The 24,493-nt window shown below is 51.6% G+C and overlaps 9 protein-coding genes across 9 annotated transcripts; 4 read left to right on the plus strand and 5 right to left on the minus strand.

Moving 5' to 3' along the window:
* Positions 1-1,550: 1,550 nt before the first annotated feature.
* CC77DRAFT_1009566 (hypothetical protein) lies at positions 1,551-2,457 on the minus strand (the record flags this gene model as incomplete). Its single annotated transcript, XM_018523605.1, has 2 exons — positions 1,551-1,806; positions 2,258-2,457. 2 exons carry the CDS (start codon positions 2,455-2,457, stop codon positions 1,551-1,553), a joined length of 456 nt encoding a protein of 151 aa, XP_018385290.1.
* Positions 2,458-3,951: 1,494 nt separating this feature from the next.
* CC77DRAFT_1062204 (hypothetical protein) lies at positions 3,952-5,450 on the plus strand (the record flags this gene model as incomplete). Its single annotated transcript, XM_018528500.1, has 2 exons — positions 3,952-4,038; positions 4,962-5,450. The coding sequence occupies 2 exons, from the start codon at positions 3,952-3,954 to the stop codon at positions 5,448-5,450; spliced, it is 576 nt and encodes a 191-aa protein (XP_018385291.1).
* Positions 5,451-5,801: 351 nt separating this feature from the next.
* On the plus strand, positions 5,802-6,196 carry CC77DRAFT_1062205 (hypothetical protein; the record flags this gene model as incomplete). The annotated part of the gene is made up of 2 exons (XM_018528501.1): positions 5,802-5,907; positions 5,988-6,196. The coding sequence occupies 2 exons, from the start codon at positions 5,802-5,804 to the stop codon at positions 6,194-6,196; spliced, it is 315 nt and encodes a 104-aa protein (XP_018385292.1).
* A 99-nt stretch (positions 6,197-6,295) lies between these two features.
* Positions 6,296-8,944, minus strand: CC77DRAFT_143913 (hypothetical protein). Its single transcript, XM_018530259.1, has 5 exons — positions 8,763-8,944; positions 8,189-8,562; positions 7,683-8,138; positions 7,345-7,629; positions 6,296-7,291 (listed from the first exon to the last, which is right to left on the minus strand). Exons 2-5 carry the CDS (start codon positions 8,495-8,497, stop codon positions 6,470-6,472), a joined length of 1,872 nt encoding a protein of 623 aa, XP_018385293.1. The 5' UTR covers positions 8,498-8,562; positions 8,763-8,944; the 3' UTR covers positions 6,296-6,469.
* A 3,788-nt stretch (positions 8,945-12,732) lies between these two features.
* Positions 12,733-13,644, minus strand: CC77DRAFT_1021223 (hypothetical protein). Its single transcript, XM_018525221.1, has 2 exons — positions 13,254-13,644; positions 12,733-13,113 (listed from the first exon to the last, which is right to left on the minus strand). Exons 1-2 carry the CDS (start codon positions 13,543-13,545, stop codon positions 12,944-12,946), a joined length of 462 nt encoding a protein of 153 aa, XP_018385294.1. The 5' UTR covers positions 13,546-13,644; the 3' UTR covers positions 12,733-12,943.
* Positions 13,645-13,782: 138 nt separating this feature from the next.
* CC77DRAFT_1021225 (RAI1-domain-containing protein) lies at positions 13,783-15,497 on the plus strand. Its single transcript, XM_018525222.1, has 2 exons — positions 13,783-14,343; positions 14,446-15,497. The coding sequence occupies exons 1-2, from the start codon at positions 13,993-13,995 to the stop codon at positions 15,304-15,306; spliced, it is 1,212 nt and encodes a 403-aa protein (XP_018385295.1). The 5' UTR covers positions 13,783-13,992; the 3' UTR covers positions 15,307-15,497.
* A 1,946-nt stretch (positions 15,498-17,443) lies between these two features.
* CC77DRAFT_144124 (hypothetical protein) lies at positions 17,444-18,687 on the minus strand. The gene has a single exon (XM_018530261.1). The coding sequence runs from the start codon at positions 18,278-18,280 to the stop codon at positions 17,855-17,857; it is 426 nt and encodes a 141-aa protein (XP_018385296.1). The 5' UTR covers positions 18,281-18,687; the 3' UTR covers positions 17,444-17,854.
* On the minus strand, positions 18,380-21,260 carry CC77DRAFT_1009573 (hypothetical protein; the record flags this gene model as incomplete). Its single annotated transcript, XM_018523606.1, has 3 exons — positions 18,380-19,429; positions 19,618-20,138; positions 20,186-21,260. 3 exons carry the CDS (start codon positions 21,258-21,260, stop codon positions 18,380-18,382), a joined length of 2,646 nt encoding a protein of 881 aa, XP_018385297.1.
* Positions 21,261-21,433: 173 nt separating this feature from the next.
* On the plus strand, positions 21,434-22,986 carry CC77DRAFT_144121 (hypothetical protein). Its single transcript, XM_018530260.1, has one exon. The coding sequence runs from the start codon at positions 21,607-21,609 to the stop codon at positions 22,762-22,764; it is 1,158 nt and encodes a 385-aa protein (XP_018385298.1). The 5' UTR covers positions 21,434-21,606; the 3' UTR covers positions 22,765-22,986.
* Positions 22,987-24,493: the final 1,507 nt, after the last annotated feature.

The raw sequence follows: 24,493 nt of genomic DNA on the forward strand, positions 1-24,493 counted from the left end.
GGTACTACGTTGGCGCGTCGAATTAACGAAATATGCGGATCCTGTAGGGACCCATCTCCGACCTCGCAACACTCGCCTGGTGCTTTTGATGCTCGGGTTATGAGTGACTTCGGCCCATGACATCGAGCTCGACGGATATCCCAGTAATTCCGTAAAGACTACCATAGAGCATCAGACTTTCGAGAGCCATGGCGCCTTGAGAATAACGACCGTTGTCGTCTAAAAGCTGCGTTGGTCCCCAGGAAGTTGACGACGTTGAGCTGCAGGGCGCGCTGTCATGCCGGTGCTACCGTAGCATAGACGCAAACCTCACAGCAATGAGCGACTGAAGATGAACTAAAAGAGCATGGTGTTAGTCAGGCCATCAGTAGCATCATTGTTCTGAGACGTCATGGCTAATGTCAACCTTTGCACTGTTACAAGGAATCATCGCTGGGAGTTAGCAAACACGAAAGACATCTGCTCTGGTTCAAGTCGGCTACGGTGCTTTCCGGCCCACTTGCAAAGCAGCGCTTTCGCCCTCAGCGGTAGACATCTTCTTTGATATTCTCACTGTCGTTTTCGTCTTCGGCTCGATAACAAGATGTGCGTTCGGTACGGCACTGAAGCTCCAAGCTCGGCGAGCGTCATGAGCGATGCAGAAACATTCAATGCGCAGCTTTGAATCCGGCATCCATGCTGGAAAAGGTATCCTCATAGCATGTTTCCTACTAGTCGCACTTCGTGATGGCATTGAGGCCAGTCAAAGACGGATGTCTTCACAAGCCGTCATCATTTTAGTGGCTGAAGATTGTTCCTTCTCAACAGCAGTGCACAGTCTTCCAGTTGACAACACCAAGAGTGTCTCAACTCCGATCTGGATATCTTCGAGAATAGTAAAATCTGCATGCGTTGCAACACCAGGCTGCAATTTGTGACATCCGGACGTTGCCGTACCCGCCTTCGCGCGTTCCAAGCAGAATGGGCAGACGTACGCACTAGTCGTCTACGTTGGCTTCGATCAGTTGGGTTCAGTCAGTTCCCGAGAGCGCTGGCGCGGGCACACGCCATGTCTTTCTGGGCGACTTCCAGAAAGTGCGTATACGATCCTTGTGCACGAGCCCGAACTCAGAGCTGGGTTGAGGCTGTCAAACCGCCACGCTGGACATTGCTCACTCAACAGGGTGTCTAGACGTCCACACGCGGACTTGCGCGCACCCCTTGAGCCCGGCGGCACCATTCCTGCAGCTTATGGTAGCTTCAAGTCTACTCGACCCTGCCCGACGCAGATGCCGTTCGACTAGGAGTTGTTTCCGGAGGATAAGGGTCAAGACGCTTGCCAGAAACTCGTTACCATGCATAGCATCCGCCATGTTATGATCTGCGGCGCGAGGCGTCTGCAGCTAAGCATGGCGCTCAATAGCGTACCTGATTTGACTCAGGGGCTCGGTACTGGCTAGTGTGCGCCATCTTCGTCAGTCTGAACATCAGACGACGCTGCCGACGAAGCCGGATACCACCCTCCTTCTTGCAACCACATCAACCGACCATCCGTCTTCTTCGGTTATCGCTCAAGTCTTATCGCCGTACAGGATGCTCGCACTACCGGCCTTCGTGGCGGATGAAGCGGTGGTGTGCTCCATGATGACGCCGCAGACCGCTGCGCTGGTCGCAACCATCATCGAAAGAGCTAAGCCGATCAGCTCCGTGTCGTCGTACGAAATCGTCTCGTTGACAGCCACGGCTCGTCCGTCGTGTGGACCGTAATAGGTCTTCGAAGACCGAAATATTCGCTGTCGATGGTCACACCCGGCCGGCGGATGAGTCCTGTGTACGCGATTGCTTGCTGTGTCAGTATAGTCATCACAGCAAGAGAGAAAGTACTGCGCTTCTTCATGTTTCCATTTTCAGCGTGGCCTGCTCTGCTGCGCTGCCGTCGATGTCCATGGCGTCGCCGTTTGCCCCGTTGGCCTCGTCTGGGTTCTTTCCTGCTCCCCGCTTCGCCGCCCGCCGAGCTGATCCTCTATGCGAAATATGCTGCTGGTGGTACGCCAATCTGCTGGAACTTCTGTTGAAGTTCGCGGCGGTCTTCGGAGGAGTCGGTGGTGTTCCTGCGTAATCTGTTAGCCCGTTTTGCGCAGCAAACATACGACACCGCTCTCAACAATAGAGAAGCGCGAAAGTCTTCGTAGGATCACTGGCTGAAAATCAGCTAGCCACAGGATAGCTGTAGCCTCGTGGGGTGCTGTTGATGACGCTCTTCGAAGTCGGAACGTACCTTGTGCCCTTCCGAGCTGCCTCAACAGCTCTCATGCGACTACACTTGATGGCGTCCATGTCCTTCTTGGACCAGATGGCCCAGCGACCTCCCACGCGTGTGTAGGCGTCGCGGAACAGCCACTTCACGCCGCCGTCCTTGACCCAAGGTTTGTAGGCCTCGGTGATCTCGCAGCAGACCCGCTTCTCGCAGGGCGTCATCTTGTTGGCTTCTGGTGGCCGAGTGGTGTCTTGTAGAAGTGTTTGTGTGCTTGTGGTATTTGGCAACAAGTAGGATCGTGTGTGATGCTGTTGTCGCTGGTGAAGTCGTGGAAGCCAGCTGCTACACCATAACGGACTTCATGATACGCTGCTATGGCCCGTGCGCACCACTCCGAGATTCTGCGTCCTCGCAGTATCCGCCAACGAGAGAGATCAGCATGGTGCACGCAAAAAAAATGGAATCCCCAGGAGCTATACAGTCACTCCTGAGGAGGTCAATCCATTGCCCATAAATCGGGGCACAGCATACAACTGCCACGATTGGGAATGGAGAGGGAGGCTTGTAAAACATCAAGTTAGCTACAAGTTCAACAACGAGAACACACGATCTGCGATATCAGAGCCATTTAGACGCCGAAAGTCTCTTGGATGGTGATCTCTTAGACTTTGATAAGGGACGTAGCATCAAAGCTGTAGGTGTTCATTCTACATACACGGTGTTGCGTGCTCTAAGCCTGAAGCCCCTGAGATAGGCCTTCACAAGGGTCAGGAGGCCTGGCAGCTCCTTCCTCCACAACACGATGCAGTGTCACGAAATATGGATCATCATGTCATAGAGGTGTAAAGAGTCAGCCTGCTTCAGAGCTCGCTTTTTACGCTTCATCTCTTCCCGCCTCACTTCAAATCGGCTTTTGAGTGACATTCTGCTCTGCCAAACCGATACAGCGGCATTTAATCAGTTGAGAGTCCGCTGCAAGACGTCAGTGTAGCTTTCGGGCTATCCTTTGGGTTTGTTGGTGTTGCCCAGTAGCTGAGAAGGGAAGGAAGCGGTCGTTTACTGCACAACAAGCCTCAAGCCTTACTGCATCGCACCAACTTGCAGCCACTACAGTCAAAAGAAGTCTTGCTGAAGATTCGCACGGCTTCATAGGCATTTCTGCATGTCTTGCCATATTGTCGGTGCTAACCAGGGGTGTGTGGTATGTCAGTCAATCTCTTAGACAATATCTACGCCACCTACCCTGTTCACACGACCTTTCCACAACGTCAACAACGGAACCTACGAACTGTTGGGGCTAGAACCAGTAAGCAGAACACAGATACCGTAAGATTCAATATGGATATATCAACACGGTCATGTCAGGGCGGAACCGACATTGATCATCTCCAGTTTCTGGTTCAGTCCCAGATGTCCTTTGCCGGTCAAGATTTCGTAAGGGCACTTGTTCTAGCACGCGAGTCTTTCACAACATCTCAAAATGTCTCATCATTCGGCCAGTTTCTTGGCCAGGGAGCTATCATCAAGAACAACAACCAAAAATGCAGGGTGTTTAAGGTGATAAGGACCAATACTGGCAGCACAAAGCTGAACTTTCCCTTGCCAACTTCACCACTGTCCAGGGGAAGGACACTGGCAGAGTCAGGAGTTCGAAGGCCAAATCACACTGTTGGTTTCGGAGCTCCTCAGTCGTGCAGGATACGCACTCTGCCGGCATGGACTTCGACTTTGACAAGTATATCAAGAAGATGGAGGCACATAACTACGAGGAGGATGTCAACGACCATGCTGAGTATGACTTCGTCAGTAACGACTCACATGAGGATTTTCTTGTTTCGTCCGAGGCTGATCAAGCTGCCACTGCTCAGCTTGCCCATCCGAATGCTCCGCCACGCCGGTGCGGCTTGGGATGACGCCTAAAATGCCGTCGATACGGCCTACGACGACGTACGCAGAGCCCATACACCCTCCTGGTTTGTCTGAGCACTCTTGGCTCAGCTTACGATTCCGTGTACGATATCACAACGCTCTCTCAAATACAAGAGACTGAGCGTATACCTTTATGTTGGTGTCATCCAACGACAAGATGCACCTCGTATTCCGCATCGAGTTCGACTCGGTCGATGCTGCACATCGAGCTATGCAGTATCCGCGCAAAGATCAGCCTTCACGAACCTCGGAACCTACAGAACCTCTTTGTCGTGATACGTGAAGTCGACAATGTGGGTGATGTTGGTTCTGAGGTTCGTCTGCATTTTAACAAGGAAATGATCCATTGGAATGCAGGGCGAAGAGGCACCGTCTGGTACAGCAAGCCTCCTGCTGTATCGGGAGCTATTCCCATGACCCATATCACCCAGTACTTCCACGAGCACTCCGTTCAACTTGGCAAGAACGCTTGCTTCTATGCTAAGCCTCGTCCGGTATTCACCCGTTGGATTCATCTTCCTTCTCGCAGCAAGGCCTCCAGGAAGCCTTTCCGCTACCAACTCATCTAGCCACCGGCCACTTCCATGACCTCTTCGCGTTTTGTCTCGTGGTCATCTGGGTTGTCCTGCCTATGACGTTGATCAGCTACTTGACTCCGTTCACTTCCATCTCTGCGGATAAAACGCTGAGTTGCGGAGACAGCTTCTATGGGCAGCCTCAGAATGCTACGGCGATGTTGGAATCGACATGCATGATTATGGTCTGGGCGGCCAGAGCGCAATAGACCCTACTACAGGGACTTGTTTTTACCTGCTGGGTGGTCAGAACGCAATACACGACGCATTGTCGAACCGACAATGGCAAAGACAAGTACGGCGACGATTGGGAAGAGTCATTCCGCAGCCGAATCAAGGAGGCTGACGACATCACTGCTACCGATATGATGCAGCATAAAGACGATGAGTTGGAAGGTTTTGTCAAGTATGACATTCTCGACATAGGCAAGGGACTGCTCAAGCATCCCATGGAGAAGCCACTGCCGGGTCCAGGTCAACTCCTGGTTCTACTACTCGGTAACATGGCCTCCGGTTTCCCCAACTTGATGACGCCTACTTCAGATCAGCTCACGGGCACTATGGGATCAATGTACCTGACCACGCCGGCGTCAACTTATCCAAGGTTCCCAGTTACTCCTGGTCGCATCGGTCCCCCAAGCACCCAGAAGCGCGGAGTGACGTCCGCTACCGTGACGCGACCACTACTCTCTCGAAGAAGATCGATGTAGGCTTCAGTAGCAGGCTGACTCCAAGCAAGAAGAGCAATACGGGCGAGAAGACTAGGGCTCGAAAGACCCTCAAGATCAAGATTCCCGACGGCGGGAAGAACGTGGTACCTTCCAGCATGCTCTAATGCTAATCCGCATTATTATAGGCGGTCAGAACGCAATACACACCATTGTACGCGGTCGGAACGTTATACGCACATCAAGGTGTCTCCTCAAAGTTCACACGCACAATTCCTACCTCGCCAGCTTTCCTTCTTTAGCTGGCGGTGGCCTTTGGGGGAAGGAGTGCAGATGCGCAAAAGCCCAAGCACCAGCATCATCCCTTTTGTCAAGTCAACATTCAGCACCAACATGGCTATCAAAGCTGGAGATCTGGTAGCAACCGTACCTGGTAGCTCACCAACAACGATTGCAGACAGGAAGACGAGGTCGATTGGCAATACCGACACTCAGTGGGGTAATGGAGTCGTTAGAAGGCATAGCAACTCACTGGCACCTTCCCTATGGCTGACGATATCCATTCCACTGGTGGCCAAGGGATCACCGTCGTTAGCGGTCTTCCGAACGTTCCCAGTAACTCCGGTTCCAAGTACCCCGATATTGTCAAGCAAACCGTTCCAACCCAGTACAAGCGCGGCGCTGGCATGGACTTCGACTTCGACCTCAAGCTAACAGCAACGACAACAAGAACAAGTCACGATGCAATAGAAGGAACAAGTATGGCGATCAATGATCATTGTATTTGAAGAAAAGCAAACATTAGGTACATTCAGTGTTCATCAGTGGCATCCATCATCCAGTCAGATCGTCTCAAACTGTCAACCATCCACATCTTGAACAAATCGCTTCGAAACCGACCCAGAAGACATACACTCGATAGTGTGTGTCAAAAGCCATACCGAGCAAGTCTGGCAACATCTGGGAACAAATTGAAGAAAGTGATGGAAATGGTGTAATCGTTGTGCAAGGTCTGGTCGGGACAGATGTTGCAACGATGCGCGACAGTGAGCGAACAAAGTTTACCAGGCGCGGCCAAAGTGGTGGCGAGGAACTTGCTGGCCCATCGTGGAGAAGTGCTGGAGAGCAACCGGGCGCCAAGGGCTCATGATGCGACTAAGATGAGAAGGAGCACCAGCGACCTTGCCGACAGCACCTGGATGGTCGTGAAAGTACTGAGTGATATGGGTCATCGGGATGAAGTCGAAGCCGATAGCACCACGCTGACCGCCGCCGAAGGTGTTCAGGTACCAGGCCTCAATGTCGTGCTTCTGATCCTCTGTCAAGCCAGCAAAGTGGACAGGAGCAGCGTGCTGGTGCGCAAAATGCATAGCGGCCTGGATCATGTCGCGGGGGCTGCCGCGGTCGTAAGCGCTCGAGCGGTTGCGGTATTCGGTGCCGGAAGAGTAGCCACGAGGAGGGTAAAGACCAGTGGAACGCGCAGAGTCCATCGAGCGCTGCAACTTCGAGATGTTGTCAGGACGAGGAAAGGGCTCCTCAGTGCCAGTAAGGCGGATCTGATCCATCTGCTCTGCCGCGGCGTAGGTGATGATGAGACGAGGGCGACAGAACGGGGTCTCCTGCATCACCGAGGAGTTCCGGAACTTCTGAATAAGAGCCTCGCGGCCTTGAATGGTCGCATACGAGATCTCAGCAGCCTTGTCAGACTTGAAACCCGGCCAGAATCGACGCTCAATGCGGTCGATGAGCATCAGCATGCCGTTCGCGTCGGTGAAGTTGATGAAGGCATAGCCCACGTTGCAGCCGGACTTGAAGTCAATCCGTAAATAGATGAAGTCGTACGTGCCGAAGCAGGCGATGTCGATGATGTTCTTGAGGGCCATCTGCGAGAGAGATTAGTCAAGCGTTCATGAAGATGATGGAAGAAGAAACATACCCAGTCGAGCGTGTTCGGAATGTTGCGAAGCATCACCGTAGTGCGGACGTCGCTGCCATCGAGAATGCGCTCACGGCGAACACGGTTGTGCTGATCATGCGGATGGTGGCTGGACCGGTGCGTCGCCTGGTTGTAGGGGCTGGACCAAGAGCGGCGGGTGGGTGAAGTATTAGTGCCTGGAAAGAACTGGCCCTGGTTGTCGATGCGTGGGAGGTATCGAGGAGGGCTCAGCAGACGCTCACTAAGCCAGCCGCCAACATCGTCAGTGGTCCAGTAGAAGGACTCCTGCGAGAAAGTCAGAATGATTACATGCAAGAAAGAAGAGATGGAACACTTACATCAGCGTTCAGACCGTAGACCGGGTCTTTACGCAAAGACTGGATCGCTCGATGGGCAGCATCGACAGAGTCAAACTCGATCCGGAATACGAGATGCATCTTGTCATTGAGGGTGTCAACGTGGACGACATTGCGAACCGGACCAAAGACCTTGGCGATGGTCTCAATGTTCTTGGTAACGCTGTTGAGGTCCTCGGAGGTAAACTCCCAGATGGCATGATCGGGGTTTGGTTCAATCGACACTGACAAGGTGATCTGGCCTTCGCACTCCTTGACTTTGCCCGTGTCCTTGCCCTGGGCATTGGCGAAGTCGACAATCGAGACGTAGTTGACGAAGAGGCCGGCCTGGAGGAGAATATCTTTGCCTTCGGCAGCATCGGAGACTGTGTCGTAACGAACATACATTGTCGAAGAGTGCTCATGTTTGAAGGGGATAGCATGCAAGAAGCAAGCATACTAGAGATGGTCAGTATGTTACATGATGGATGGAGGCAGAGACAACTTACACGTCGCATCTGAGACTGAACTAGAAACTGGAGATGATCAATGTCGGCTCCGCCTTGGACGTGATGGTACCGAGAGACGTAGGCGGGATCACCCTGGAGGAACTCATCGACGAAGGCACCCTCGATGTAGATCTGAGCTTGAGGAAGGAAGTTCTTGGGAACTTGTTGACCAGGAGCGATGGCGGTGAGCCGACGACGATGATGCGGCTTGCGGTCAGCCTCTGGCGAATATACAGTAGGGTTGGTGCCGCCGAAGGGTGAAGAGGGGGGGCCATTGGCAGAGGATGATTGAGGGGAGTGATGAGACATGATGAGATGTTGTTGAAAGGTCTTGGTATGAGACAAGTGTGAAGATGTAAAGGGGATGTGCAAGAGTTGGAAGATTGGCAAAGCTCAAGCAAGGAGTCTGTCAAGGTGAGGGTGTTGGTGTGTGGATGGGGGAGAAAAGAGGTGGAAGGAGCGAGGGGTGGGCTCTTTATATACTCCCATCGGCGCCGCAGCTCCAGAGGTCAGGTGATTGGCACTACTGCGGGCGACGGCAGTATTCCAGGACAAAGGACTCATCACTCACGATATGGAGATGCGTACCAAAAAGGAGGTTGCGATGGACGAGCTCGGAGCGAACGTTGATGGACGAACCAAGACGAGTGTATACGGGTATCCCACAAAACCCAGCGAACCACCACCCGCACAAGACCAAGCTGGGCACGACGAGATAGCGCTTGTCGAGCTCTACAACTTTAGTTAGCCAAGTATATGTGGCTTCAATGGAGTTGAGGATGCATCTCAGTTGCAAAACACCTCCTGGGTTTGAAGTTCCCATACTTCAACTATTTCTCACCTGTCGTGAGGCCCCACTCACCACTTTCTAGCGTCGTCCAAGACGCCTGACCGCCCTGCGGAGGGTGCCGGCATGGCAGGAGCGTCAGGCAGAAGTCTCCGCGGGTAGAAGCCGAAGGAAGGCGCAGCAGGAACGTGAGAGCGTGTGATAATGGCGCTGTAAGATGATCACAGCGAAATCCAGCTCGATAGGGGTGCTGTTAGCTGTTGTAAAATTCTTGTGGCTGTATCAGATCGCTATATGGACCTTTGGACGTCAAAAGATTCTCCAAGCTTCAATGACTGGAGGGTGGAGAAGTCACTCAAACACGCGTTGGAAGCATGGTGATGGATCTTGCAATGACTGTGGAGAGCATATGAGTCTGGCACATGCACATCGTGAGCTGCAACCGCGTGAGATAACGTGAGGCGGTGCGAGAGCGCGATTCTTAATCGCGACCTTCAGCGTGTCATCACATCATCGAGGAAGTTGCTGCTGCTTGTGGGAGCGTCTAGGGAATCCAAGTCACTCTGGGAAGGCACGTTGAAGCGGTGCCGCAAGAGCAACCTCAAAGCTGGAAACTCAGTGTCAACCTGCTTGAAGACGATACAATCGCAGGAAAGCGACACAGAAGCTTGAGAAACCGAGCAAATATAATCTCACCTCAGAAACTCCGCTGCCATGTGTGAAGTAAGAGACCGCGGCGGTGACGCTGAGCCCGCCACGTAGGCAAGAAGGGCTTCTAGCACGCAAGCAAGCTTCACAGAATTATGGGCATAGTGCTTTGCAGAGCTGAAGTTGAAGACTATTACAAAGATAATGAGAAACTTCATAGTCAGAGGCGGAGATCGTGGGAATACCGCTGAGCTTTCTGGGTAGACAATCACGACTTCCAGCGCGCAAGCAACTTCACGGGAGTTCAGATACGGTTATTTGCATTTCTGGGGTGAAAAATGATCCCAAACACGGAGGGGGGCTCTCCAGCCGAAATCAGGTCTTCTATAATGACCGCCGCTATTCGCGGCGCTCAAGAATCGCCAAAGGAACCGAAGGTACAGATTCGTGGCTTGAGGCAATATTTGTGGACACCTGGAATGAAGGGGTTGTGATCACCTCCAGCGCCACCAGGAGTCCAGCAGCAGAGACGGCAGCTCGTGGTGAGATCTGCCGCTGAGAGCGCATCGCGGCTGCCAAAAGGGCCAGGACCACGCAGTCGCGACTCGCGATAGCAGGTGCGAGAACTCTGGAAAATCCCGTCATCCAGGAATGTAGTTTGAACGGTAGTATGTATGGGACATTCACGGCAAGGCCACCTCTCAGACAGCGCACCAGCAAAGGTCGGCGCGAAAACAAGACCTAAAGGCACTCGCGACTTCCTTCATGGCGATCTGAGTGATATAGAAGTGCACAAAGGCCTCTAGGCTGTACTTGAGCATCACGAGACGAACCAAGCAACTCACAGTCATTACATGAGCGACGCAGACAGTCCGTCTTGGGGCTGCCGAATGGCTCCTCCAGGGCCTCAACTCCAGGGTCCAGGGACTTGCGCGACGAGACCATCACGACCCTCAGCTTGAGACTGTGGAACTCCAGAAGTAGGCAGATACACCGCACGACAAAGCAACATGACCCCGGAGATGAGACTGCGCAGTTCGAAAAGCCAGCAGCCCCTTTCACGCACCTTTCCTGCTAGGTGTTCGTCTACTTGTCTGTATCCTCCATCTGCCTTCAGCGCCTTGAGTCTAACAGGCGGAGCGACTGAACCATGGCGCGGTAGAAACATCACAATCAGCATTATCAGACCGTACGCCTCAAGGGGTTGACTGCTCTGCGAAATAAGAATTCGCCATTATACATATCTACTGCGCCTCCCTTTTCCAGGTCGTACCCTCCGCTCTGACATCCGTTGTCCTATCTCTCCCTTACTATACCCAAGTATAAACCCAACTCTACGCAGCTTCTCTTCAGTCAGTCTCAAGCTTTCGGCGCTGCTTTTGAATTGGAGCAATACAATATGAATTGTCAAGGCTAGCAGCGCCAAGATAGACGCCGCGTACCCTCCACCGCTCAATTCGACTGCTACGCACCCACGACTTGAGGGCTGTTGTGCAGGCGTAACAACCTCTTCATCTTTCTTCAATATAGTCTCCTCCTACTTGTGTGCCTCTGTCTGTTGCTGTTGTACCTTTCTCAAGTCTAATTGGGTGCCGTCGTGTACGGTCGAGGGCGCTTGCGGAGCGGCTTGGGGCGTATACGAGGAAGGAAATGGCAGGAAGAAGGCGGATCACTGGAGAGGTCTGGCAGATACCTTTTGTTGTATATGAGCTCGTCGAAAGGCGTCGCTGTCTTGAGGATATCCCTGGTGGTGTAGGAGCCTCGCCCTCGTGGATATATGTGTCGCTCAGACACCCTACAACAAACATTAGGCGGAAGGACTTCCTGGTTAGCAGGACGGGGTACTCGCAAGAAACTTGTACAACGCAGTCACTGTCGATCCAATACGCTGGTTCATCAATAGCGAAGCCAGACCGTCGCCAAAGGTGGTCTTGGCACCACAACATAAACCGTCGAAATCAGCGCGCTCCTACCACCAAACCAGCACCAGCAAGACATTTCCATAATCACAATCTTCTCAAGCTGCTGCTACACTACTATACTACTACAATTCCTCTCCCAATACCACCACCACCAACAACAACAAGATGGAATTCACCATCAACATGAACGATCTCCGCGCCGACTCCCTCCGGGAGTTTGACGAGTACCCCCTCGCCTCCGACTCGCACGAGAGGCGAGTCCTCTACTTCTTCTTCCGCGGCCTCGAGGAAATGGCCATTGCGCAGTACGACCGCATGGCGGTGTACATGGCGTTTGGGGAGACAATCTTCCCGGAGGAGCAGGCGGAGCTCGACGTGCTGGCCGCGGAGCTGGACGTCTTGATTGCTGCGGTGCATTGGGCCGGGAGGGCGTATGGCGGAGATGCGTATACGCCGGAGGACGAGGGGGATTGTAAGTTCATATGTTGTTGGTTGTGGGTTTGAGTCATTTGCTAATTCTTCTTCAGTGATGGATACCAGTGCTTGAGCTCTGGCGGCGGTGAGGAGGGGATAAACGGCGTTTATAAATGTGTTTTGATATGATACCCTGGGTCTGTTTTTTTTTCGGTAGGAGTTTGGGGTGGTGGTTGGATTGGGACTGAGGTTGGGGGTTCAGTAGGAGCGGCAGCGACGATGAGCGTAAGCCCGCGAATAGATTTCTCATGATGGTCCCTGGAAGCTGACAAACATGCTGTGTTGAGTGACTATGAGTGATCCAAGTCCATGTGTCCATCAAGTGGAAGTGACATGTTGAGGTTTACCAGTTCAGAAACACATGTGTGGCTGCATAATCCCATGTTACATAGCGATACATCTCGCAAAGTACATCAAGTACCTACAAAAGAAGGTACGTCGTTAGTACTACGTCGCCGAAACTCGATAGCTGGATGCTTGTTATGATACCTCCTTGAAATAGACAATGTCTCCACGCTGAGCAACTGCGAGTCGCCACATTCATATGTTCGTCAAGTAGAAGTCACCTACCCAGATGCGCCAGTGCATGAAACGGATATCGCCGAATACAGTACACTATAGTTCCGCGTTACACCTCGAGATCTATACCGAATACCTGCACACGAAGGTGACCTTGGCATGTATGCAGACAGATAACATGCAGCTGAGGTACAGCAACATATCACTTTTCAACGTTAAATCCAACACAAAAGTATCACGACGACATGCGCGGCCCACCCTGATCATATCATTAGAGCTCATACCCAACCGTATTCACAAAGTCATGCCTCAATTCCCAGAAACGAACTATGTATACAGGGGTATCATACGATTAAATGCGTCATTCCATTACGCTCATCCACGTCCAACAAGACACCACAGAATCTACTTCCTCCCCTCCCCCTCCCCCTCAAACATCCACCTATCATCCTCCAAACTGCCAACCTTCTTCTTCAAGCTACTCTTCAGCGCAGCCCGAATCTCCTCTTCCACAGCCTCCATATCCCACTGCGCATTCGTCTTGCCGTAGAGATTGATGACTTGATTCTCCTGCTCTATCCGCAATGCACAAGTCAGCGTTTGTTTTTCGCCTCATCGCGTGTACCACATGTGTCACCATGCCACCCAGAGACTCAGAAGAAGAGACAAAAGTACAAGATGCCAGTAAGTAAGACGGCGACAGGAACCGACATACCAGTCTCGTCGTCCTCTTCGCTGCCGACGCCCATGTCGCGGTACACGGGCGTTGGCGCCTTGACTATGTATTCGCCTAGGGCGTCGCGCTCGACGAAATCTTCGTCGGCGGAGGAACTGAAGATGTCGGCTTCTATTTCGCGGCTGTCGGGGCGGATCGAGGGTGCGGCGCCGTTTTGGCGACGTACGGGTGCGTGTTGTGGTTGTTGTCGCTGGTCTGGGTTTTGGGCGGTGTGCGAGGCGAAGATGTTGCGCCGGGTTGTTGGTGGGAGACGTATTGCGCGGTTGTCCATTTTGTATTAAGTAGAGGGTGTTGTTGGGGAGTAGAGGGGATATTATGTTTGGGGTGTTGGAGGACGGGACGTGGAGTGAGGTCGAGGTTGAGGTTGACTCGATGTTGATTTGATGTTGATGTCGGTAGTGTTTGTGAAATGATGGCACGGATGGCGCGCCGTAGCTAGTCAGGTACCGTTCGGTGGGGCGGCGACAGCTGGGGTTCTGGCATGGCGACACCCCCGCGGCGAAGCTTAGAGCGTCTTGTGCGACATTGCCAGCGCACAAACGCGTCGGCCGAATCAGAACCAGCCATGGCTTCACGAGACCCTCCTTCGCCTTCGCCAAGTCCACCCAGAGATGTAGGAGATAGATCACCGCCTCGCAAACGACCCAGAACCCGCGCGCCTCCTCAAGCAGCAGCTCCAGCTTCAACTACCGCGACGGATACAGCGACGAATACAGACATGCCGGCCCCCAAGATCGAGGCTCCAGCAGCTGACACTCCGATCCATCGCTTTTCCATACAGCCACTCAATCGCTTCCACGGCGCGTCAGCCAAGATAAAGCGTCCGCGCGAAGTCGCCCACTTCTCCTACGACGACAACCACGAATACCAGCCAGATGAGTCGGGCATCAACTACTACATACCGCCACCCATGGGCGCAGATCTGAAGGAGGGCTTCGATACTTTCAAACACTATGAGGACAAGGAAGATCCTCATCTAGACAGTCTGCTTCGGGCGCTTATGGAAGACAAGACGGGCAAGGAAGAGGTGAAAGCCGACTTCATGACCTGGCGAGGCATGATGACAAAGGTATGTTGAAGTAGACTGGCCTACAACATGGCAAGGTAAGCGAATCCAGCTTTCTTACCTTGCTGCTGCTTGAATCTGGAAGAGTTACTAACAACGTCCCAGATCATGACAGCACCCTTTGACAACTTTGCCGAATTCAGCATGTTCGCAACCCTCCACGACGGCACCATCTACATCGAAGAAGACTTTCCCTCGCGCGCCGCCGATCGGGCCGCAGAGAGCTCCCGTCCTCCGCCTCGCTACAACCAACACCCAGACCAGCAATCCCGCGAAATGATGACATACTGGGGCTACAAGTTTGAGAAACTCACCCTCATACCCACTCTACCCTCTTCCACGCCTCGCGAGGAAATCGCACAGCACCAAAAAGGCGTCGTATCAAACGCCGCCCAACACTGCTCTATAGTACACACATCATTCGGGCCTCATAGTCTGATACTAGGCGGCGAAGTAGACGGCCTCCTCGCACCGAAACCATCAGATTCAGAGCAACCTATCCAATGGGTCGAACTGAAAACCAGCGAAGAACTTCCTCCACCCCGCCAGCAACAACACCGCGACATTCTCAAATTCGAACGCAAGTTACTCAAGTTCTGGGCTCAGTCTTTCTTACTCGGTGTACCCAAGATCACTGTGGGGTTCAGGAGTAAAGCTGGAATACTAAGGGGGCTGCAGACGTTCAATACGCATGAGCTTCCTGGCATGGTGCGCAGGGGTACGAATTGTTGGGATGGGAATGTGTGTATTAATTTTGCGACGGAGTTTTTGGGGTGGTTGAAGGGGGTTGTGGTGGATGAGGGGGTTTATAGCGTTGTGCTGAGGAAGAAGAGTGGGGTTGTCGAGGTGAGGAGGTTGAGGGATGGTACGGGGGATATTGTTAGTACTGCGTTTAAGGCGTACAAGAGTAAGGGAGGTGGTGCTGGGCATGATGATGGGGAAGCGGAGGGGGATGCTACTGGCTAACGTTCGTATGTCGAGGAAGTCACACGGTATACTCAGAATACTCGCTTGGTACTGCTTTCCTATACGTTGGGAGAAAGCACGAAGAATACCCCAGGATACGTTTTGCCTTTGAGTTGAGTTCAGTCTAACAGGAGGGACACTTGACCTCGCCCAATACAACTGTGGCACAGATCCAGTGCCCATGACCAAACTTACATTCTGAATTCAGATTTTGTACAGAATGCTAATAGCCCCCTCTTTCTTGAACAAGCTATCACGACTTGCCTGCTACATATCATTGGTATCTGCCTACTACAAGCCATCAACACCTAACTACTGAAGAAAGACCCATCTTATGTTGTTATTAGTACCTGCTAGACTTCTAGCGGACTGCCTATATAGTCAACATCATCTGTAAATACATCACTCTTATATTCCAACAACTACTACGAGTCATCATTGCTTGCCTCCTACATCGCATTCCATTACTTGACCCTACGCTGCACAAGCCTAACGTATCCAACAACCCTCGGAAACACTACAGCCATCAGGAGGTTCTACGCTCAACGTCTCCAACAGACCTCACACAAAGTACATCGTCTCACCACGGCGATATCGATACCTACGACCATCCTCACCTATCTCAAAGGCAGTCTTCAGCCTCCAGGTCCCCAATAATACATCTTGACCCTACTTTCGGGGCCTGGTGGCCAATTTTACCCGGTTCCATGTAGATCAATTCCGTCGTGACTACCGGTACACAACATTCCCGCTGTACCTTCGCGATAACTTCGCCCCTGATTTACCACTAAGTTCAATGACCTGCGACAGTCAGGCGAACTCTCGGGGAACTCACTTGCTTCCACCGGTCTATACTCAAGCTGTAACCTCCAGGTCTCTAGTGATTAAACTTGGCAGGAGATATCGTAGTTTCTGTTGCCGAAGATCAGAAAGCTCATGCTAAAGTACCATCTTCCCAGTCACAATTAGCCGAAGACACAATCGAATACGAGTGCTACATCTGCGCAGACGACTTCCCATTCTCAGCTGGTGTTGCTCATTGCGAAGAGCACTTCACGTGCAACTGCTGCGTTGTCGTTGAAAGGCAATCTTCATCAAAAGACGCCACATTCGTTCACTTCTGAATCTGACAGGCGAAATCCCCGGAACCTCGCTTGCTTCTACAGATTTGTATACCAGCTATGAGGGTGAGCCCCGCAACGTCTGGTTGGTTGGTGCTAAGAACACCTTGACCGGCCTGCTCAGCATGATATAGGCCATTTTGCTCCATGTACGACCATATCAGTTCTATCGCTCTAGGCAATTGCTAACATTGCGCAAGATGCTTCGTGATTTCCTTGCAAACTACCCAAACGGATGGGGCCCGAGTCGGTGGAGGTAGTCCGAGGGCCACGAAGTAGATGTCTTAGGAGGAGACTACTTCTTCAGGAGAGACAAGAATATACAACAACCTATTCAGGAGTCGTTCCTCAGGATCGAATCTCTTTGCTTTGACATTCAGAGCACTGGGCAGAAATCACATTGCGTCAACACCACTTCCTGGCCATCGCCTCGCCAATGGTACCTCCTTGCGATCAAAACCGAATGTGTCATCAAGACCAGGTTCTCCAATTCCTCCATTTTCACGTGGATCGTTTCTGTCGCGACTACCGTTACACGACATACCAAGCGCCTCGAGGCCGAAATTGAGAATCCATCAATCGTTCAACAGCACGAACGCATTGCAGGGGTAGTCTCCCTACGACATTGCAGTGCTGCTCAGCCGGCTCAGTCGTGGTCAGATATCATACAGCGTGGCTTGAGACCGCAGCCCAGCTTTGCACGCTTCCTTGGTTTACCAAAGGAGATCCGCTTTCCCATCTGGACATCGACTCGCCCACGAGATGCCTCGCTCGTTGCGCCAGTGCATTCTTATTTTTCGCTCTGACTGGAACTACTCCAGCCATTCTCAGCGCATCCGCTAGCTGGTCAATTGCAAGCGCAGACGCGTCAAACATACTTCGACAGAACCGACAGTCAGCCGACGATAAGACTTTGCTTTAAGAACAACTTCGGCAGCAAATTTAGGTTAACCAAGACTTTGCTTTGCGACTTAAGGTTGTCGAGCAACGCCCATGGTGGCGACGCTTCCGATTTCGTCATCTTTGTATACTGGCACTTGGTATCGCTTCGCTTTCGTCGGTCAAGTTGCGAAGCAATTCTCAAACTTGCGGATGAAGGTGATTTTTACCTGTACGAAATGCATGTGAGACATACACTGACTTGGTATCTTTACCTTTACAGGTCGTTCGGAGAATCACCCCTTGCTAGGACTATAATACCTCTCGCGTCGTCACCAGCCACCATGGAGGACTTCGCGCATCCTCTTCGCTAGTCACGTCGCCAAGAACGGGATGCTACCCGTCATATGCTCAAAGAGCATTCTAAGAGAGCAATACTTGCGATTCCTAAACACAGCAAGATCTGGCAACCCATTCCTCTTGCACCAGACAACTCTGACCCCGTTCCTCTCCCCGACGAGGCCACGATTTGTCGAGACATTCTCGAACTACTCCGGTTCCTCCCTATCGAACCCGGAAGGGTTCAGATGTTCTGGTCTCCAGCATACTCGGGAATTTCCAGCAATGAACGCGCCGACAAGAAGGCTGGCATGGCCTCTAAGCAGGCGAAGGATTTGGCGAACTTCCCTTTCGCCCGACCTAGGTTGGCACTCACAAGACATTCGATACCATCTTGGGACTCGACTTCGGCTACCAGTACACGCATCTGATGAAGAAGACGATAGTGATGGATCGATTGATGATGAAATCGTTGGGTGAATGGAATTGGCTGAGACGTCAGAAGGGCTGGAGGAGCTAGCGAGAAGAGGTATCGTCACATCTGACGAGGAATATGAGAACGGGCACGAGATCTCTCGAGTAGTAGAGAATAGGTACCCCCAATCAGATCGGGAGATGCAGTAGCAATATCTCATGTTTGGAATGAAGAGAAGAGCAGATGAGAAACGTGAAGAGTTCAAGACCACCAATATGCTTGAAGATCCGTCTTTAGAAAAACTTCATACCTTTCTTACTCACTCCTCTTGTTTTCCGATATATTGTACATCCCCCTTCAAATCTCCCTCCACCCACCACGCAGCCACCCGTCCGGTCGATTCACCAACTTCCTTCGTAGCGCTGGCAGGCTTAATGTTCATACCATGATCTGCATCTCTTACAACAACGACCTGCGATTTCGCTACCATTTTGCTTCTAGTCTCGTTCAATAGATCGAGTGGACACATGGCGTCTTTGTCGCCGATGATGAACAATACGCCGATACTCTCAGGTAAGTCGAGCAAGATCTGATCCCGCAAATCATCTTTAGGACCTTGAAGTGGGTACGATACGAGGATAAGCTGTATACTCATATCCTCTTGTTCGTGGTCTTGCTCGGCTAGGTGTTCGCTGGCGGCGATGACGGCGGCTCGGGCGCCCATGCTTCTTCCACCTAACAACATCCTCTTTCTCTTAATCTGCTCTTTTGATTTCCTCTTTTGCGTGGTTTTTTGGCTAGAGTGGGTTTCTTCGATGCATGCGTGAAAGCCTTTGGTTCGCGCCTTTAAGTTCATGGAGCCTTGGAATGCGAGGACGGGGAGATACTCGGAGAAGCCGGTGGAGAAGTTTACTACTGCGTCGGCAGAGAGCGTGCCGCCTGCGCCATGGGTGAAGATCAAGGTTGGCGAGGAATTTGAAGAGGACGGCGTGTACTGATGGCATTGGATTGGTTTCTTGACTAGTTCATGTGTGATGGTTCGGGCCGTGACGTTGGATGGAGTTGAGCCCTTGGTTGTGACATCTACCTTATCTGACTTGGTTGGCTTGGGTCTTGGCGCAATCTTCGCGGCCCTCTTTGCTTGTGATGTAGATCTTGAAATCGTGGTCTCAGCTTTTGGATCCGCTGCGACGTTCGCCTGGTTGGATAATGTTGTTGCATCAGCTGTCATTGACGATCGCGTAACCCGCCTTTTGGAATCTGGCACCGACGTCGGCGGGACGTCATTACGTCTTTTGGGAGGCATGATAGTTTGTATTATGAGAAGAACACGAAGATTCTTGTTCGTTGCGATGAATGTTGTGAAACGCTAGCGGGACGGGTAACTAACCAGCCACCTAGCCACCCAGCCACCATGAACATTGCGCTGCACTACCTTGTGTACTCCGTCGCACAAGAGACGCATCTATCATGAGAACAATTGGTGCATACATTCTGCCAAGGACCTAGTGGACCATCCCCACAATTCGAACAGTACCAAACTACTGTCCCCTTTACCTTACCACTACCGCGCCATTTCTCATTTGGGTCATGTGATGCAACCTCTACAGGTACCATAACTGCTTTGAGTTCCTCTCCACGGTTGTTGGCAGGATCATCTACCCCGCAAATCTCTCTTGTGTGCTTGTCAGAACCGCATCGTGAGCAAAATGCTGTTTCAGAGTGGCCGAGTGTGGCTCCGGCTTCGTTCTCTAGTAAACCTGCTGCTGCGATATCATCTCTCATAGCTCCAGGGCTATTGTTACCCCTGCGCAGGATGCTGTCTACTTCCGAATTGCTTTCTGGCAATCTTGCCTCCCGAGCGTTGAAAAGTTGCTTGACGTCTTCGAGAATGTCGCAAAGAGGCACCATGTAAACATCCCCCAAAGAGTCATCTGCGACGACTTGCCCGAAAACTGTTACGTTCCTGCTGGGCTGGTAATATGAATCACTTGTTGTCGAGCCTTGGTGTCGAGTGTCACTAGATGACTCCGTCGTTTCCGCAGTGACCCAGGTACCTGAGCTGCCTGCTGGTACGCCTGCTACTTGTTAGTCAGCTACCGTGGGTTGCGAGGTCATTACTTACCGCGAGCATTGCGCATTGTGATCGTGTGAACCCGCACGAGATCGTTCCCGTAGGACAGTATTGCGAACGAAGGTAGACGAGAAAGCTTTCCAATAAATGGGGGTTGAAGGCTCATCTCTACTCCATCGTCTATCCACAAAGTGCCCATTCTAGGTTCGCCTAGGTCATAACTTTCGAAGAGTTGGTCTTGTTGAATTCCGTTACTGGGTTGGTCCGGCGTTGCTTCAAACAAAGCCCAATCTCGATCGCATGCTTCAGTGGAAAAGGACTCTGGTATGACTTTTGCAGTACCTGACCACTCAATCACCTCCTGAGACTTAGTGGTCAAGTTGTATGAAGTGGTATGCATCTTTCGGCTCTGGTCTGAATCCGACACCTGTGGAGGAGCAGTCGTGGTGAGGGTAGGAAAAAGAACTCGCTCTGTATTAGGTGCTTGGTTGGTCTCCTCGCTCTGGATTTCTTCTTCGAAAACGTCGTGAACAATGGCATGTCCAGCAGTCAAACCATACATCGAGAGGTCGTCATTCTTGCCGATTACCACTATGTAGCCGCCCATCGTAGCGTATCGAGTTCCATGGATTCCGTTGACCTTAAGATGGGTATTCCTAAATCTTCGAGCATCATTGGCAGAGCGGCCAGTACAGATGGATATAGACCGAGGATGAAGAGACGTCTTCGAGTTCACATCACCTTCAACGATTACGTCAAAAGACGCCGGACCAGCCTTGCCGGGTTGACAGAGTCGTTTGGGAGTGTCTCTCCGGAAGTAGTTATCGACCAAATCGCTTACACGATCTGGGCAAAACACAACGATACAGGGTTTAGCCGAACATTCGTCCTCCCCTAAGACAAGTAGACGTATGGCAATTGGCCGAAAATTTTTCTTGGAGTTGCGTAAGGTTTCCAGAAGCGTCGGTCTCAGTCGTTTTACAACGTCCTCAAAATAGGAAGAGATTGTTTCGTCAACATCCTTTTCAAATCGTGTAAGGCCTTTGACCGTATCGAGGGTCTTGCAAGTAGAGTCCTTGACAGTCGCGCCATGCGGAGACGTGGGCGTGGCAGAAACAGTCTGCATGCTGTGCGCATGAACTCAAGAATAGTGGCGAGCCCAAGGGACTGAAATGACTATGATACTGTAAGGCTGAGAAAGTATCCGCAGGGCTATGTGACCGGTGACAAACGAGGCACCTTTTGCGTTGCTGATGCCTTAGTGCCGCAATCTGCCTCGATGAGTGCCTTGACATCCATAACGCCAATCAGATGCGGTAAAATCCTGTCGGTATGCATATGTGGCGACCAATCATGCATTTGCATCGCTCAGCCTCGCATGCGCCCAGGTGGGCTGAGCTCCAAAACTATGTAGTAGCTTCAGAGCGTCCCCTCGTACACGAACATCCTAAGTGCGCTACACTCATCCTCAAATGGCAGCCACCCTGAATACACGGTTTCTGTTGAACAATGTCGATTCCAAACAATTGCAAAAGCTGAGTAAGGCAATATGGAAATGGAAAACCTGCGGCACATGCACTGGAGACGCGACGTGCGGCCAGGCAGAGTGTCCATGGAGTCGGGCAGAACGTCTTCACACATTCTGGAATCGATACAAGACTCTCACCGCTTCATACGTGCCGGAATACACCAAAGGCTCATTTCCAGCTTTGTCGTCACATGACGATCTCATTCGACTTATCCAGGCTATCCAAGACGACCCAGATCTGGATCGAGAAAGCATCATCAAATCTCACTTCTCAGCCCAAAACTCTAATGGGAAGGTCTGTACAGATGCCACGGATCGGGATCGAGCGGTAAACATAGCAGCCAGTGTTATGTTTATGATCAACTGTGGAACATCGCTCGATTGCGCGGATATCCTCGAGGAAGGTGGTCCATCCATTTCGTGGCGCAGCAGCTTGACCGCCACAGAGTTTGTTTCCGAAGCGTTCCCACGTGGGAGCATTGGTTTCCTAGAGCGCAGCTTGGAAGACACCAGATTCTCCGATTTCCTTGACTCGTTGACGGCTAGTAAACTGGTTAAGGCTGGATTCAAGCTTGAACCGACTGATGATCTGCGTGGTCATTTGACCATGGACTATAGTGGAAAGAGAAAAGTCATCCGGATTTTTCATTGTTCTGCTGTACTGAAGGAGATGTTACTAGCAAGCCGTCCGGATGGAAGTCGTTGTTTGATCCCACGGTTACTCGTGTTGGAAGTGTTGGACACGCTGTACTGTATCCTGTTCAAAGATGATGCATCTGAAGCACTCGTACCAAGATATGGTTTGGACCTGGATCTGCTGCAATGTGGCGTATCTAGATACCGACGGAAGGATGAACCCGAGGTCGATTATACCTACTTTGGTACCCGTTTGAAGGAGATCTACGACGAGATACAGCATCCAAGCCCTCGTCGTGATTGGGAGAACTGGTTTCAAAAATATAGTGCGCAAAGGCACATGCTAATGGCAACAATGATCGGTGTCTTCATCGCAGTAGTCATTGGGATCCTAGGCCTCGGAATCTCCGGCTTCCAGGCTTATGTCTCGTACCAGCAGTGGAAGCACCCTGTGAAGGATGCATAGAATGAGTCCATATTCATTAAACAGGCCGCGCACAGTTGCGGGAGTTTGAACGGTTTCTTCGATGGAATGCGATGATGGAAAGATGGGGAGAAATGGGATGGTGAGAGGAAAGAGGGCGGCTGGAGGAACAAGCGAGATCGCGCTCGCGCACGCGACGCGGCTCCCCGAGACGGGCACGTTCTCTGTACTACTCATGACAACCACACAATGACGGTCTATATAAAACCGACACGAAAATGCGACTCAGAGACCGAGTACACCCTGCGAACCTCGATCCACCATGCACGGTGATACGAAAGTTGCCCCGTTGATGATCGCGCACTGTGATCATAGTGTCGTCACATGTCCAGACGCTTCAGTAGAACGATCAAGGGCTATTACAACCATTACGCTCCAGGATTGCGAATTTGATAACGTAGACAAGGGTATCTGCAGTAAGCTAAGTCATGCCCGCGAGCTCTTCTCCGTCCGTTTATGGAAACGCACTGGCAAGACGTAGATATCACGTACCAACCCTTGGCTATCACATTGCGGATGATACGATGCCTGTTCACCGTAGAACTGCTTGACATGGCGCTCTTCACATGCATGTCTCCTGAGGCTATTCATGCAACGTGTTCCACAAAGTACTAGATGGAAGGGATTATAGCCACGAAGGAGCGTGACCATGAATCGCAACACCGCGTAACTCACACCGAGCCGCGATCGAATGTCATGCAGGACATACTTACAGCCCTATGGGTGGGATAAAAATCCATCCTATGGGATGTATGCCGTCAACATGACATGCAGCGATGCGCCGACGCTAACATCATATCTCCAACGTCCTTGCTAAGCGCTCGCACAAATCCGTCCGACTCTTCGTCCTTCGAACAACACGCGTCATCTTGTCCATCGACCCTTCGCATTCCTCCCGAGCTCTCCATCCTTACCCGCTCGGATCTCTAACAGATCTCACATCTAAGACACGCCTTCCTGCACACCACTATCGCGTGAACTACTCAGCACAGCAATCCCTTTCCCAACTCCAGAAGCCCTTGCTCTTCACCCTGCTTTATCAATTGGCCCGGTTACCGTATCTCGCGAATCGGAATCCTGTCATCGATGTGCAATGCGCAATAACGATAGCTCGGCGATATGGCGCGGGTCAGTCGATATGTGATGTGAATGATGCGATATTTGTTCCTGTGGAAGGGGGATTCCATCTAGCCAGTAGGATAGGGCTGGATTGAGTTGCGACATGGTAGCTGTTCCGTAGACTTAGCGCAGGAGTGCGGCGTAGAAAAATCTCGTGTTCTTTTTTCCGCTTTGAGTGATATAGAAGGTCGACGTCTAGGATGGGTCTTGTTGTCGTGTTTCGCGGTCCGCTTCGTAGGAATAATCGTACGACAAAGCCGGTTGGCGGCAGCTGGCAGATAGAGATAGAGCAAATGATGACTGAACAAGTGGACACGTTTCATTTACGAATTAAAGAAGGTGGAGCAGAATGTTTTGACTTATTGATTGATTTGTTTCGTCGCGCGTATCCGCGATGTTTAGTGGTAAAGGCTGCTACTATAGAGCACTAGCTACATGCGTCGGATTATATTTGTACAAGGGTATGGCGGTAATAGGCAGCAAGTATGGTAACGAGAACGAGAGAAAACACATGCAATGCAATGCGACAAGGTATCGTAGGCGACCATGCGAAGTAGGACATGAGATGCTTTTGGTAAAGACCACCATGATG

Source organism: Alternaria alternata, assembly GCF_001642055.1.
Source record: "Alternaria alternata strain SRC1lrK2f unplaced genomic scaffold CC77scaffold_12, whole genome shotgun sequence".
Taxonomy (NCBI): Eukaryota; Fungi; Ascomycota; class Dothideomycetes; order Pleosporales; family Pleosporaceae; genus Alternaria; species Alternaria alternata.